The sequence below is a fragment of the Carassius auratus genome, unplaced genomic scaffold (assembly GCF_003368295.1).
Source record: "Carassius auratus strain Wakin unplaced genomic scaffold, ASM336829v1 scaf_tig00214183_4049273_7079891, whole genome shotgun sequence".
NCBI classification, from domain to species: domain Eukaryota; kingdom Metazoa; phylum Chordata; class Actinopteri; order Cypriniformes; family Cyprinidae; genus Carassius; species Carassius auratus.
In genome coordinates this window covers 1211510-1226404 of record NW_020527547.1, presented here as the reverse complement: position 1 = coordinate 1226404, position 14895 = coordinate 1211510, and the positions used below count along the sequence as shown (strand labels likewise).

Genomic DNA, 14895 nt, shown 5'->3' with positions numbered 1-14895 from the left:
TAATTATTAATATAGTTATGGTTTATTTGTTATAAAACGCCTTTGTCTGGTTCTCAGAGTAAAACTAGAAAATGTCCTTTACATTTTCGAGCTAAAATATATAGTCAAAACAAATGGCTCTAAATTGAAATAAAGAGAGCATCTCAAAATTGCATATACTGAATGCTAAGATGTTTCAGCAACACAATGCATTGAAATGTGCAGGTCCAAATAACCTCAACTTAAAAGGTTTTTAAAGCCCATCATATCGGCTATGCTCAGGAAGAGGGGACGGGTTCAGGCGGCTTCTGTTTCTCCTCTGGGCTCCAGTCCCATCTCCACACATGCATCATGTGGTCGTAGAAGGAGCAGGTAGCCATTAGGCAGGACAGAGACTGGGAGTCTCTAGCAGGGCTGGTGAAGGGGTCTGGAATTGAACTTTTTTCTGGTAATGAACACTGCTCGGGTATGTACCGCCCCGAGTCATCCTCCAGAGAGGTGTCAAAGCTGGCAGTGGGCGATTCATACTGGATCCTGAGATGACCTCCAGATTCTGTGAGCCCAACGCTAGTTTGGGGAGGTTCTTGAGGAGAGGGGGGTGTGGAGTTGCTTAAGGGGAGTCTGGACCAATCTGCTCCATATGCTAATGAGTTGTGTAGAATATAAGAGGCCAGAACTGGGCATGGTGCATCTTGTCCCTCTACAAACATGAAAAACAAAGCATAAAGAGTAGAATTCAATATCAATAATTATTTACACAGCTGTTCAAAAGTTGTTCAAAGGGTTTGTAAGATTTTTAATATGTTTGAAAGAAGAGTCTTATGCTCACCAAGGCTGAATTTATTTGATTAAAAATACAGTTAAAATAGTAATATTTGTAAATATTATTACAGTTTTTAACATATTTTTAAAAAAATAATAACATTTATTCCTATGAGGGCAAAGCTGAATTTTCAGCAGCCATTACTCCAGTGTCATATGATCCTTCAGAAACCATTTTAATATGCCGATTTGGTGCTTAGGGAATATTTATTTGAAATAAAATTTATTTGAAATAGGAACATGTATATCTGTTTCTTTTTAATCTTGACCCCAAACTTTTGATCAGTAGTGTACATTTTGTAATTTACAAACAAAGGGGCACATTAGTTAGTGTAATTCTTACCCATAGCTTTCTGGCAGTGGAGAATGTGGAAATCATTATGCATGCATGCAGCTAGCAAAAGATGCTCTTGACTGGGGTGCCACTTGAGTCTCCACACACCTCCATCCACTGCAGTCTCACTCAAGGGCTGCTTCATGTTCCTCCCATCCCAGAGCAACAAGTTCTCATCATAGCTGCAAGAAAAACAAATTTTTTTCTGTCATATTTTCCATTATTGTGTGGTCAAGCAAATTCGCCGCTGGCCAACAGCAGCTGTGTACTTTTGAGTCCATTCATTTTTCCTTTTTTTTTAACCCGGAAATGAAATACATAAAATGTTTATTTTTTCTGTAATGGTTCAAACACTAATGAACAGAATAAGTAGACACAAACTCTTGTGCTACTGACATGCTAACTGGTAAACTATTTTTATTTTTTGTTTATATTTTTATGATCTTGATCATTTTTCAAAGCTAAAAACATTTATATAAACATTAACGTTTGTTTTTTTTCCACACAAAAATACATACACGGAAATAATGACTTATAACTCCAAAACTATAGCAAGGAGAGTCCAAACGTTGGTATTAGTTTAATAAAATAAAAATAAAAAAGTGACCACACCTTAATACAGATGCTGTAAACTCTAAATTTTGTAAATCTATCTTCTGACTCACATAATCAGTTTCTATAGAGTGTTTTTTTTTTGTATCTTTTGGAAAGTCATGGAAACACATTTCTTGTTGGAACAGAAATGCAAAAAAGATATTCGAGATGTACCCCAGGGGCACTTACCTTCCAGTGGCTAGTATGTGCTCGCGATGAGGATTACTCTGTATGCTGCATACTCCCATAGTGTGTCTGTGACAGGACAGCAGTATTTACTCACAATGACTGCATAAACACCATGAAACTGCCATATAAATCATTAATGAAGTTAAACAGTAACTTAATAAAGACTAAATGTAATGTTGGTGGATAAAACAAAAACATAGCTATTGTCTGACCTCTTGCTGGTGAAGAAAGGGGAAGAGGGACCCATTCTCAGATCCCAGCCCTTAAGTTTGCAGTCATCACCACCTGGGACAGCAGGTACACAAAGGTTAAGATGGTCAAATCAAAAATCATGGACAATGTACAAATGATTTTCATCGATTACAGTTCTGCTTTTAACACCATATTACCAGACATACTGATCAGGAAACTGCTACACCTTGGCCTTTCAACTAACATCTGTACATACATTATGGGTTTTCTCACAAATCATCCACAATCTGTCAAGAACGACTCCCATCTCTCCACCACTCTTACACTCAACACTGGCTCTCCACAAGGCTCCGTGCTGGGTCCACTGCTGTACTCTGTGTACATGGGAAATCGTGGCCTAGTGCTTAGAGCATTTGACTCCTAACCCAAGGGTTGTGGGTTCGAGTCTCAGGCAGGCAATACCACGACCAGGGGCGTCGCTAGGCCCTTTTTAGGGGGGCTTCAGCCCCCCTAAACTTATGCCCAGCCCCCCTAAAACTTATTTGATTAATTAATTAGTGATCGCTTCAGTCCCCTTTAAAATCTCATTTGAGACGGTGGCAAGTGCATCAAGGGCTCCTCCCCTTATCTGAGTCTGCATGGATTCAGCGCGTTTTTCAATCCACAGGGGCGCCGAGCAGAGCGAACATCAGAGAGTACAAGGTGTGTGTGTGTGTGTGCGCGTGTGTGTGTGCGTGTGGTGTGTGTGTTCTCGCATCCAATACCAGTAGCCTACGTCTTCGCTGCGTTCACTTTCAGCCTTTATCACAGTGTGACAGATTTTTTTTTTCTTCCAACAAAAATGAAGCGATTAACACCCATGAAAACATACTTTAGAAAACGATCATGATTTATTTTAATTTACTTTTTGAAATTGAAAACATATTATTGTGTATTTCGGCATTACATTATGCAGCCATGCAAAATAAATTATTAATGACACACATCATTGTCTGAAAGTACTAAATGGCACAGAGAGAGAAACATCATGTGGAGTTATTTTGTTTTCTATTATTAAACATAATTTTGTATTAAGTAATAATTAATCATTAGTGTATCATGATACATATATTAGAGTAAGAGTAGGCTAAAGGGATCTGTGATTTTTTTTTTTTTTTTTTAAGTAATTGATTTATAGAAGTGGCAAATTGATAATGATGTTATTTTTAATAAATATAAATAAATATAGAACAGATTAAACATATTGCCAATAGACAATTACATTAATACATGTTTTGTCTATATTCTTAATGAATATTAGCTGGTTAGTTAAATGATTTGAAATGAAATGAATGTTCATGGGCTGACATGATGTATAACCAACCGTATTGTTGATTATAAAGGCTAAAAAGCTAAAAATTAATAATAATAATAATAATAAAATATAATAATTTATATTTCATTGTAGATGGATATACAAAATTTTTTTGTGTTGTGCGGGAGTAGGTCTGCAAATGAGCAACAGTCAGGTGAGAATAGAACAGACAGCCTCACACACACACACACACAATACCACTGTGTTCCCAAGATTCATTGCAGTCATTGAACCCTTATGTTGTTTTAATTTTCTGCCAATTTCCACGTACATTTCATAAGAAAAAGCAGTGGTATCATCAAAGGATAAACATGAATGTCCTAATACTGAATCAGGAAGTCTTTATTGTAAAAAAATAAAAATAAAAATAAAAAAATCTACATTCCCAATTCAAAATTTTCCAGTGACTGGTCACATGTAAAAAACTGTATTCGTTTTTTTTTTACAGTGTTATATATGGCTCAGTCAGTACTCCTACTCCCATATATGAAATACAGGGAATACAATGGAATAGTGGATTGCAATAAGGTTAGCAGTATACAACCCTACCCTAATAGTAAAATAATATTTTTTAATCATACCCTTATTGGGGGCTGAGCCCCCCTAAAATCAAAATCTTAGAATCGCCCCTGACCACGACTGAGGTGCCTTTGAGCAAGGCACTGAACCCCCAACTGCTCCCTGGGCACCGCAGCATAAATGGCTGCCCACTGCTCTGGGTGTGTGTTCACTGCTGTGTATGTGTGCACTTTGGATGGGTTAAATGCAGAGCACAAATTCCGAGTAAGAGTCACCATGAATGTCACAAAGAATCAAAATAAATACCCTCATACCTGAATAAACAATCTGTGTATCCCAGTAACTAAATGCTGAGATCCAGGCTTCGAAGTCATGAGCTTTCCACTGACACACAGCAGTTAAACTGGCTTCCCCCAGAGACAGCACTGTAAGAGAGCCACTCGAGTCACTGGACACCACACGCACATCACTGCTGCAAAAACACAACAGTAACCATTACATACAGAGACGATACAATGCCAAATCATCAATCCATCGATGACAAGCGCACTTTACCTCTCACCTCTCCCTGTGGACCAGTCTAAAGACAAGGCCAGTCTGTCAGGACCCAACTCGGTGCTCAACTCACACTCCAGAACACAGGTGCCCTGCTACTGGAGACACAGTCCAGACAGGCAGAAGATGCTTTATGAAGTACAAATACAGTCAGCAGTAAAACATCTTAACACAGTTACCAATCCCTACAGTGTTTAAAGCAGTGGTTCTCAACCAGAGTACCTCAGCAAACCTCCAAGGAGGCTGCAGGACTAAATTATAAATTACAGTTCAATTTAAGTTTACTGCCACATCAGCTTCACAGGCTATTTCATGGCAAAGATTATACATTAGAAAAACAACATAGCAGTACACATTACAACATAAAATAAATTATTTTAAGTAAGTTTACTTTTGAAATAAAGTGTAAACGTTATTTTCTGGTTCTGACCATAAAATACATAGTATTATTAATATACAGTGCAGACCAAATGTTTGGAAACACCCTCTCATTCAAAGAGTTTTCTTTATTTTCATGACTATGAAAATTGTAGAGTCACACTGAAGGCATCAAGGGCTATTTGAGCAAGAAGGAGAGTGATGGGGTGCTGCGCCAGATGACCTGGCCTCCACAGTCACCGGACCCAAACCCAATCGAGATGGTTTAGGGGTGAGCTGGACCACAGACAGAAGGCAAAAGTGCCAACAAGTGCTAAGCATCTCTCGGGGAACTCCTTCAAGACTGTTGGAAGACCATTTCAGGTGACTACCTCTTGAAGCTCATCAAGAGAATGCCAAGAGTGTGCAAAGCAGTAATCAAAGTAAAAGGTGGCTACTTTGAAGAACCTACAATATGACATATTTTCAGTTGTTTCACACTTTTTTGTTACGTATATAATTCCATTTATAATTCCACATGTGTTAATTCATAGTTTTGATGCCTTCAGTGTGAATCTACAATTTCCATAGTCATGAAAATAAAGAAAACTCTTTGAATGAGAAGGTGTGTCCAAACTTTTGGGCTGTACAGGATTTAAAGGAATAATTCACCCAAAAATTTACATTCTGACATCATTAACTCACTCTCAGTTTGTTCCAAACCTGTACAAGTTTCTTTCTTCTGTTGAATATAGAAGAAAATACTTTGAAGAATGTGGGTAGCCAAACAGCTGTAGGTCCCCATTGACTTTCATTGTATAAAAAATATTACAGAAGTCAATTGGGACCAGAAACAGCTTGGATAACAATATACAGCACTGTGCAAAAGTCTTAGGCCACTAGTATTTTTACCAACATTTTTTTTTTAAGTCTGTTATTTCTATCTTTTAGTGTAGTGTGTTATTAGGAAATATCAGTTTACATTTCCAAACATTATTTTTGCCATAAATTGTAATCAAGTGAGATTTTTGTTTGCACAAAGAGACACAGAGATCTGATCTCATCGTCATCCATTCCATCATGACATGAAGAGACAGAACAAACTGAAACAGAATAAATCCAGAATAACTTTAGCAACGTCTGCAAAATGCTTCAAGAATCCTGCAAAGCTACAGTACTGTGCAAAGTTTTAGGCACTTGTGTAAAAATGCTGTAAAGTGAGGATGCCGTCAAAAATAATTCCATAAATACATTATATTAATTAACTTCTATTAACTTAACTAAATTAAACCAACATTTGGTGTGACCACACTATGCATTAAAAAAAGCTTTTGTCCTAGGTGCACTTGCGCATTGTTTTTTAGGTAGCTTCGCAGATAGGTTTCTTGAAGCTTTTGGAGACATTGCTCTTCTGGACTGAGTCTGTCTCAGTTTTTTTCCTGTTTCTTCATGTCATTCCAGACAGACTGATGAAGGTGAGATCAGATCTCTGTGTGGAGCACTGGCTGCTGTCAGACTCCTTGTGCGAACAAAATTCTCACTGGAATATTAAAATGAATGGCAAAAATACACTTAAAATACACTACACCAAAAGATAGAAATAACTGACTTAAAAAAAAAAACAATTCATTTGTGGAAATACTAGTGGCCTTAGACATTTTTTTCTTGTGTTTTCAGCAAAATAAAGAAATTCATATAAATTTGAAACAACTAATATAATTCATATTTTAATTATTGATCACTTTAATATTAATTAAATTTTTACTTAATTAAAAATGCTTACAAAAATTCCTTTAATTTTTTTACATTGCTTGACATTAATTCAAATAACTAGGCTGTACATTCAGGAGTTCAGGTTATACATCTCCAACATAATTCCAGTGGCATTCTTTAGTAATTGTAAGTTGAAATAATAATAGATGTCAAAGAGATTCTAGACTTTTATTAAATCTAGTGCAGTCCTTGAATTTGCAATTTCTCATGCAGCATGAGTGTGTTTTGTCACCTGAGATTCCATTAGCTTGTACAACTGGATTTCTCCACTTGCAGTGGCCATACCCAACATTGGGTGCTCTGATATCGGCACGTGACACCTGAGAAATAAAACATAAACAAAAAAGTAAATAAAATACAAATAAATGGAAACACTCAAAATTCACGTGTATTGGCCAGGTCAGTTACATAAAGCATTTGATTTGACTCAGCACCCACACCATTACTGGCGATCTGTCAAGGGTATTTTCTCTGCCTCAGCCTACATAGGACAAGTGGTCTGGAAAATCGATGAATGTCATCACATTCAATAAACAATACACATAATATATACACAGAATGCACAAAATACAGTAGTATACATACGGAGTGTGTGACGTAATTGTATTAAGCAGAATGAACAGTGAGCTTGACTTAACATTTGAGATCGAGTAGAGCAGGAGTGTCTATCCGCTGAGTCTCAGTCAGTGGAGGGATGAACGACGCGCGCGGATTACAGTCAAACAGATAAAGTCGCCCGATTCTGCTCGGGGCTGTAGAGTCTAATGCGGTTTGCTGCAAACAGAAAACACTGTTTCAATCTAAAACTGACCAGTTTAATCCACACAATACCACAAACTAAAGTCGAACAATATTTTTGCGTTACCGTATCATCGCCTTTTTGAAGTTGGTAAGTCCCACAAGCCAGAACATGAGAGAACTGTGGTAATGGGCACCACTCCACGGTATCAGCGCTTAATTCCGTGTCAAACACTTGCAGGGTTCGGGTTCGAGACTGCCAACCCATTTAAGCGACTCGGCATAACATGAAGCAACTTAGAACGGATAACGTTAATCAGTCTGCGACGCCTAATTCACATAACGTTACATGCAGCACTCTAGACCAGCTGTCATTAAATATTTTAATTATGAATTTAAATTGATATCATTTATTTGAAATGTTTTTCAAGTATTAATTAAACTAAATAATACATTCCAGTTCATAAACATTTTCGTGAAACTTCGTCTTTTATCGGTTTTACGAGGTAAACAGGACGTGAATGGCGTAGGAACTTCCGGGTGGCTGAAGTCTGACTGGCTGAGCGTTTAAATCGCGATCTTGCTGTTTATGATGAGCGGTTCCTGACTGAGAAGCATGCGGGTTTTAAGTTTTTATGTAATTTTACGTTAAATCAGTATGGAACAAAACTCCGAGTCCAAATCTGTCCTTTGCACATTGCTGGATAAAAACGATCTGTCCAAGTATGTGTTTTTTACGCAGAAGCGATCATCAGGAGACCTAAGCATAGGGTGAGTAGACAGGAAATGTCAAACAGTGACAGCAGTTTGATGTGCTATACTCCATCTAAAACTACTTTAAATAATACATAGTCTACATGTTTTATTTTTTGTGTAATTATTATAAATTCAGGTTAATTGCACCACGGTTATTTTAGTAGAACATACTGCTATAGTATTTACATACGGTATAATGTTTTATTGATGTTTTAATATTTTTTAATTTTAGTATTTTTACGCGTTTTTGTAATTGATTATTATTTAAAATATTAACATTTAGCTTTAATTTCATTTTTATTTTTTGTAATTATAGTAGTTCAACTTAAACTTACTTTACGTGGTTGCTAAGACTTTTTTATCTTACAATTTTGTTTTATTTTATTTCAGTTTTATTTTCGGTATATAATTATTTATATAAATGATATATTTCGGTAATTATTTTTTATATATATCTCATGATGTCCTAAATCCTGTAGATTTACCAATGGTGAAGATGTCTGGAAAACATGTCTTTCAGAGGAGAATTTGTCTCAGCTTGTAAGGAGTTTTTATTTGTAATTTTTTTAATGGAGTCTTTCTGTATGACAGATATTCTTCTTTTATAACAATCATACACTGCTTTTATTTCTTTACAGTTTAAGAAGTTTTCATTAAAATCCACAGAGGATTATACCTTCAAACTCAAGTGAGTGGCAACTTGATGAGCAATTAATAAATCAATAACCTGATTTCTTGGTTGACAAGATCTTGTGTCCTCTCTGAGAACCATCTCTTGTGTATGTGGACAGATGTGCGTGCAAAGCTGGCAGAGCATTTGTGAAGCTGCAGGAGGACAGTGCCGTGCTGCATTTAGGAGCGGAGCCCACAGACCTCAGTCTGTCCCTGTCAAAACTCACTGACTCGGAGGGAAAGACAGAAGTCAAGGATCTGCTTTTTAAAATGGCAGACAGCCTGCAACAGCTAGAAAGTCAAGGCAAGCAAAGATGTTTTCAATTATTATACTCACTATTTTTTTTTCACATTTTCAGTAACAAAACCCTGCTTTTCGAAATGTTCACTGTTTTATCATTTTTAGGTTCTACATCCTCATTTAATCCAGTCAATAGCCCTCAGAAGAGGAGTACTGGTAAGTTAAGGCAGCACCTTTTTAAGCTTGTTAGTTGTCAAATGGATTTAAATCACTGGTTTAAACATCCAGGGAGCCTAAGAAGTCTTACAATTATTTTCTTATATTAACATTCTTATTTAAAATGCTAAAACCCCATGACATTATATTTTTGAGTTTTTTTTAAGTTTATTTTATTACAGCAGAAGTACCAGCTGTATACTGTACATCAGTTATATCACAAGTAAAAAATTACTTAAGCTCATTTAAAAATGAGTGATGACATGTTTTTTTTTTTTTAGAATTTGAACCTAGGAAACAGCATAAGGGTCCAGTAGTAGCAGTTAGAAAACGTCTTCCTGGGGATTCTCTCATCAACCCAGGAACCAAAAGGTGAATATTTTTATTGACTTTACATTCCAGAATAAATAAACAAAAATCTGCCAACACCTTTCATAGGATATTCTGTTTACTGACCATTTCTGTTTATTTTACAGAAAGAAACCTGCAACAGGTGTGGCCTTTGACGATGAATGATGTCAACACAACCACATGAACTGTAGCTTTTTAACCAACTCAACACTATCTGTTTTTAAAATGCAACTCGCACACAAATCACAATATGAGCTGTTTTACATCATGTATCCGTTTGAGGTTTTATTGAATAACATTGCTAAATGATTTCTTAATTTTTTTCCTTTCTGAGATTTTTGCTAATAAAAATTTTATTTTTAAATAATCTTGTTCACCGAAATTATTTAAATCAGTAGGCTCAAATAATAAATATAATATAAACAGTCAGAAATTCAATTTAACAATTTATTGATTCTCTTTTCTCCCTGTTAATATGAAAAACATCAGTTCACCACAGTTAAAAGCAATTGAAAACAAGCTGAAAAGGTCCAGTCAATCTTGTTACAAGGGAATCCACCTGAACATCGGTATTACTGGATGAAAAAATAATAATAACATTCATAAATATTGAATCATATTCACATGTACTGAAATAACATTCCAAAGCACTGACTAGAAAGATAAAACTAAATCACCCCCTTATCCATAAAGCTATCTTATATGATACAGAACCACACTCATGTTTGCTGGTGTCTTAAATCACTGCACTGTAAATTTCCAAAGTGAAAAGCAGCTTGCACTGATCTTTAGTTAGGCTGTTGAGGTGTCTAAGTGGCCCAGATGCCTTAATAATCAAAGCAAGACTTCTGATCATTGTGTAAATAAGTGTTCATTAGGTCAGTTTTCACATAGCTGGTCACAATTCATTTACACGTTTCAAAAACTATGCTTCATTTCCCTTTGGACATCATACAGGAAAATGCTTTCCTCTCTTTGAGCTCAAAAATATAGATCGTACTCTTTTATGCAGCAATGTCAGAAAAATAAGACCATTTTATAATTAAGTGCCGACAGCTGTGCAAGAGTCCAAGAATAAGCACGGTTAGACTTTCACTGAGCGATAGGACCTAACCATCATCAACATCGCTGACATGAAGGAGAATTTAATTTCAAACAAAAAATATAATCGACTAATTTCAGACCAAAAAAAAAATCCAACATTTACACTTGTATTACATTACAGTGCAAACAACAGAGTCAAAACCTCCTGCTATTCATGAAACATTTCAAGGGTTCTCATAAATACAATAATCAAGAGCAATGACCTGATTTCTGTCTATCTGTTATAACAGTGACTCAGAGTTCACCTTTGGCTTCACAGTGATAGCACGACAATTATTATGAATATTTCTAATGACATCTGGTTTTATGCAGCTTTTAACCATTAGCAACAATGCAACAGAAATTTACCACAGAGACGAACGTCAAATTAATTTCAGAATTCAACCAATCAAAAAAAAAAAAAAAAAAAAAAAAAGTATGCCATTTACATTCAATTACAAGACTATAAACATCTCCATAGCAGGGCTGGTTCAGTCCGGTTCCACTAAAGGCCTTTGGATCGGTCACAAGCCATTCACTATTGAATGTCCGATTTAACATTTTTAATAAAGGTGCACAGGTAAATTTGCATTTTTCAACAAGAACAACAGGTCTGTTCAACACATGTAAGCATAGTAAAATTTCTTCAACCCACAACACAACAGGCTTGTCTTTTATAGCATGCTCACCCGATGCAGGTACAAATAAACAAAGTAGGTCCGAGTACAGAAAAAAAGATTGGTTTGAACTCAACGTGAGGATAAACAGTCATAGAAAGAACAAGTTGCAAAGGCAAAGTCCTATTCTTTGAGGGATGATTATGCAACACTACAGTTAAAACAATTCAACATGTGATCAGTTTAAAGATAGTATGACCATATTTAAGTTTCGAGAGATATCAAAATAAACCACACGGCCGGGTCGTATCTAAGAAATACATTCTCTTTGATTCCCATCCAGCAGGCTTGAATATAAAGTACAGTAATACATGATTCCATAAACCATCATCTCCGAAACACAGGAGGGGAGGCCGTGGACGGAGTACCTCTCAGGCCCAGTCGAGTTCAGGCACCGACTGTGTCCGCATCTCTGTTTAGAGTTCCCAGAAGAGCCATTCTCTCCTGAAGTGCAAATGGAAACAAGAACAATCCTCTCACTGGGCCAAAGAGATGGATCCTCTCCAGCTAGAAAAAACACACTAATGTCTTTCACCATACAGACACATTTTTTTTACTATCTCTCCGGCTGTGATATGAACAGATGTTTCAGCACAGAGTGTCTGTATTAAAAGACAACTGCACCTGTGAGAAAGCAGAATGAAAATGATTAGAGAAATATTTGAAATAAGGTTGTTTAATAGTCTTGTAATAATTGCTGTTCTTTTGAACTTCTTACTCATCCAAGAATCCTGAAAGAAAGCAGCAAAACCATACAACATATTTCTTGAGCAGCGTATAATTAGAATTAGAATGATTTAAGGATGTTGTGAAATTGAAATCGGGAGTAATGGCAGCTGGGAATTCATTTTAGGAATAAATTACATTTCAAAATATAATACAATAGAAAACATTTATTTAAAATTTTAATAATATTATGGATTTATTGTTATGTATTCATTTATTTTTGATCAAATAAAAGAAGCCTTAGTGAGGACAAGAATCTCCTTTCAAAAACATAAAAGAAAAATCTCTTAACCTTTGAACTGTAGTGTAGTATTTTTAGTATGTAGTATATATATTTATCTTGCCCTATTTTTGTCTTCCATTGTTTTGCAAAAGTTAATGTTAACTTGTGAGATGCATTAAAAATTTGAATCCATTTTTTATTCACTTAACTTTTTTTTTACTGCCACAGCCTGATTCTAAATCCATAAGCAGCTCACTTGATATGTTCAATCTTTTTTTTATATATAAAATAAAGCTTTCTAATAATAGATGTCTTTATAAATCATAACTCAAGTGGGTTGGTATTAAGAGTAAGAGTCTTATGCAGACCGTGCCAAGCTGATTTAATTGAATTATCTAATCAACCGAAATGTAGTTTTTATGTGCCTGTGTCCCAAGTCTTACCCTCTCTTCCTCAAAGCTGATCAGCCCTTCATCATCATCAGTCTCAAGTTCTTCTGGCTCTTCACTTACGAGGGCGTTGAGTTCTGTGTTAGTAGGACCAGGCCTGAGGATGCTGAGCAGACGCTGCAGTGGTGACTGACCAGCACTAGATGGAGAACTTTCTTGCTGTTCTAAGTTATCACTTTGCTTTTTTGCAAAGTTGACAAAGACCTAAGAAAATAACATACAGGAAGAAATGACTACTTTTCCTTGTTACAGTATGTACTCTTTGGATTCATATTTCATACATTTAGTTAATCGTTTAGATTTTGACCAACTGAATCACTCAATGTAATTTCAGCCAAGTAAACTAATATTCACTTTTAATAATGACATGCTTCAAGTCACTGATGTATACTTACGTTGTCTAAAGTGGTCTGGCTGACAGAATAATCTTCGATGCTCAGCACCTCCACCACCTGCTCCATTCTGCTGAAGACCTGAGCCAGAGAGATGTTCTCGGACTTCAGCTGGTACTGAATCTTTGTGTGGTGCCTCTCCTTGTGTGAAAGAATATGCAGAAGTTTACCATTTTTAACTGCAAGTGAAGCAAGCTCAAAATATACTCCCATGTACACTTAGTTTTGTCAGCACTGCACAAAAAACACCTTGCGAGAGCTGCTTGCATCTTTGAAAACTCATCATCTTATATATTACAATCCAAACTGACAACATAAATGTACTATGGCCATCTGTTTTGGAGGAATCTGAGCTGATGCGCAGCAAATATGTAATCTACATTTCCAGTCAAACTCTTGTCCTTAAACGTACCTTTAGGACGGCCTCTGGAAAATTCCTGTTGAAAAACCGGATCACTTCCTTGATGTTAGCGGTGTTCTTAGTTCGTACTGTTATCATGTATCCATCCCCAAATCTGAAAAAAAAGAGAAAAGAAAAGTGAATTAACATTTTATAGGAACACTGCACTCCTGCGTCACACATTTTAGTGGCGGAGACTTTTCAAACCTGTTTTTGAGATGCTGGATGCTACCCAGACACTTGAACCTGCCGTTAACCATGATGCCCAGTCTCGTACACAAGGCTTCACACTCCTCCATACTGCAAACAAATACATTATTATATCAGTGCTATTCAAATAATTAAACAGAAAACAAGATTTATATAGTTACCACACCTGTGTGATGTCAACACCACAGAGCGTCCGGTCTTGATGATGTCAAGAATCAGATTCCATAAGAAGCGACGAGCCTTTGGGTCCATGCCTGTGGTGGGTTCATCCTATAATGATAAACAACAGACAAGGACATGTAAAAATGATTTTGTTTTGCAGCAGTGTGTGTGGAACAGGATGAAAGAAAAGTATGGAGCCAGAAGAGTCTCAATAAAGATAAATGCACACACTACAGTCACATATGCACACACAGGATTCATAGATGCACACACATGATTCATAAATACACACACAGGATACACAAATGCACACAAAATTCACAAATGCACACACAAAATTTAAAAAGCACAGAAGATTCACAAATGCATACAAAATTCAGAAATGCACACAAAAATCAGAAATACACACACAATTCAGAAATGCAAACAACCTTTACAAATGCACTCAAGATTCACAAATGCACAGAACAAGATTCACAAATGCACAGGACAAGATTCAGAAATGTATTTCTGATGCACACACACATATATCTTGATTTACAAACTGCTTGCGGTCTGTGAACTTCACTGCACACAAATGCTTTTTTTTTAAACAGGGAATGATCAGCAACCAATCAGATATCTGCCTTCTTTTAGCCAATCACAAGAATGCACCCCATGTGGGGGGGATTGTTTACTTATAAGCCAATCACATGAACGTGTTCACACAGCAATTGAATTAAATTGTATGAAAATACAGATGTTTAGATTACAATTCAGGTTTATTTTTAATTATTTTTTACAAAATATAAATTAAAAAATGTCTCAATACATATAGCCCAGTGACTGCAGAAAAAAAAGTTAACCATGGATTCATAAATTTGCAATAGGCAATTATTTCATTTTATTTAAATATTTTAATGAAAGTAAAAAAAAAATGTTTAAACCTTTT

The 14895-nt window shown here is 36.0% G+C and overlaps 3 protein-coding genes across 12 annotated transcripts in view; 1 reads left to right on the top strand and 2 right to left on the bottom strand.

Moving 5' to 3' along the window:
- LOC113091324 (diphthine methyltransferase-like) lies at positions 1-7908 on the bottom strand. 5 transcript variants are annotated; one of them, XM_026256768.1, is made up of 9 exons: positions 7534-7908; positions 7306-7442; positions 6901-6988; positions 4539-4633; positions 4298-4455; positions 2131-2203; positions 1919-1984; positions 1145-1317; positions 1-679 (listed from the first exon to the last, which is right to left on the bottom strand). In XM_026256768.1, exons 1-9 carry the CDS (start codon positions 7672-7674, stop codon positions 258-260), a joined length of 1353 nt encoding a protein of 450 aa, XP_026112553.1. In that variant the 5' UTR covers positions 7675-7908; the 3' UTR covers positions 1-257. The 5 variants fall into 5 exon arrangements, with proteins under 5 accessions (XP_026112553.1, XP_026112554.1, XP_026112555.1 ...); XM_026256769.1 differs by having other exon boundaries at positions 4298-4452; XM_026256770.1 differs by lacking the exon at positions 7534-7908 and having other exon boundaries at positions 7077-7442.
- Positions 7909-7938: 30 nt separating this feature from the next.
- Positions 7939-10006, top strand: LOC113091325 (protein PAXX-like). The gene is made up of 7 exons (XM_026256774.1): positions 7939-8177; positions 8642-8702; positions 8801-8850; positions 8954-9138; positions 9241-9291; positions 9573-9663; positions 9768-10006. Exons 1-7 carry the CDS (start codon positions 8065-8067, stop codon positions 9805-9807), a joined length of 591 nt encoding a protein of 196 aa, XP_026112559.1. The 5' UTR covers positions 7939-8064; the 3' UTR covers positions 9808-10006.
- Positions 10007-10075: 69 nt separating this feature from the next.
- The window catches only part of LOC113091322 (ATP-binding cassette sub-family A member 2-like), a 58101-nt gene continuing 53281 nt past the window's right edge, over positions 10076-14895 (bottom strand). For all 6 annotated transcript variants that reach the window (XM_026256762.1, XM_026256765.1, XM_026256766.1 and 3 more), the window contains 6 exons: positions 13969-14072; positions 13800-13892; positions 13605-13707; positions 13196-13333; positions 12795-13004; positions 10076-12026 (listed from right to left, as the gene is read on the bottom strand). In XM_026256762.1, coding sequence (XP_026112547.1) covers positions 11991-12026; positions 12795-13004; positions 13196-13333; positions 13605-13707; positions 13800-13892; positions 13969-14072 — 684 coding nt within the window. In that variant the 3' untranslated portion in view covers positions 10076-11990. The remainder of the gene's footprint in view (positions 12027-12794; positions 13005-13195; positions 13334-13604; positions 13708-13799; positions 13893-13968; positions 14073-14895) is intronic.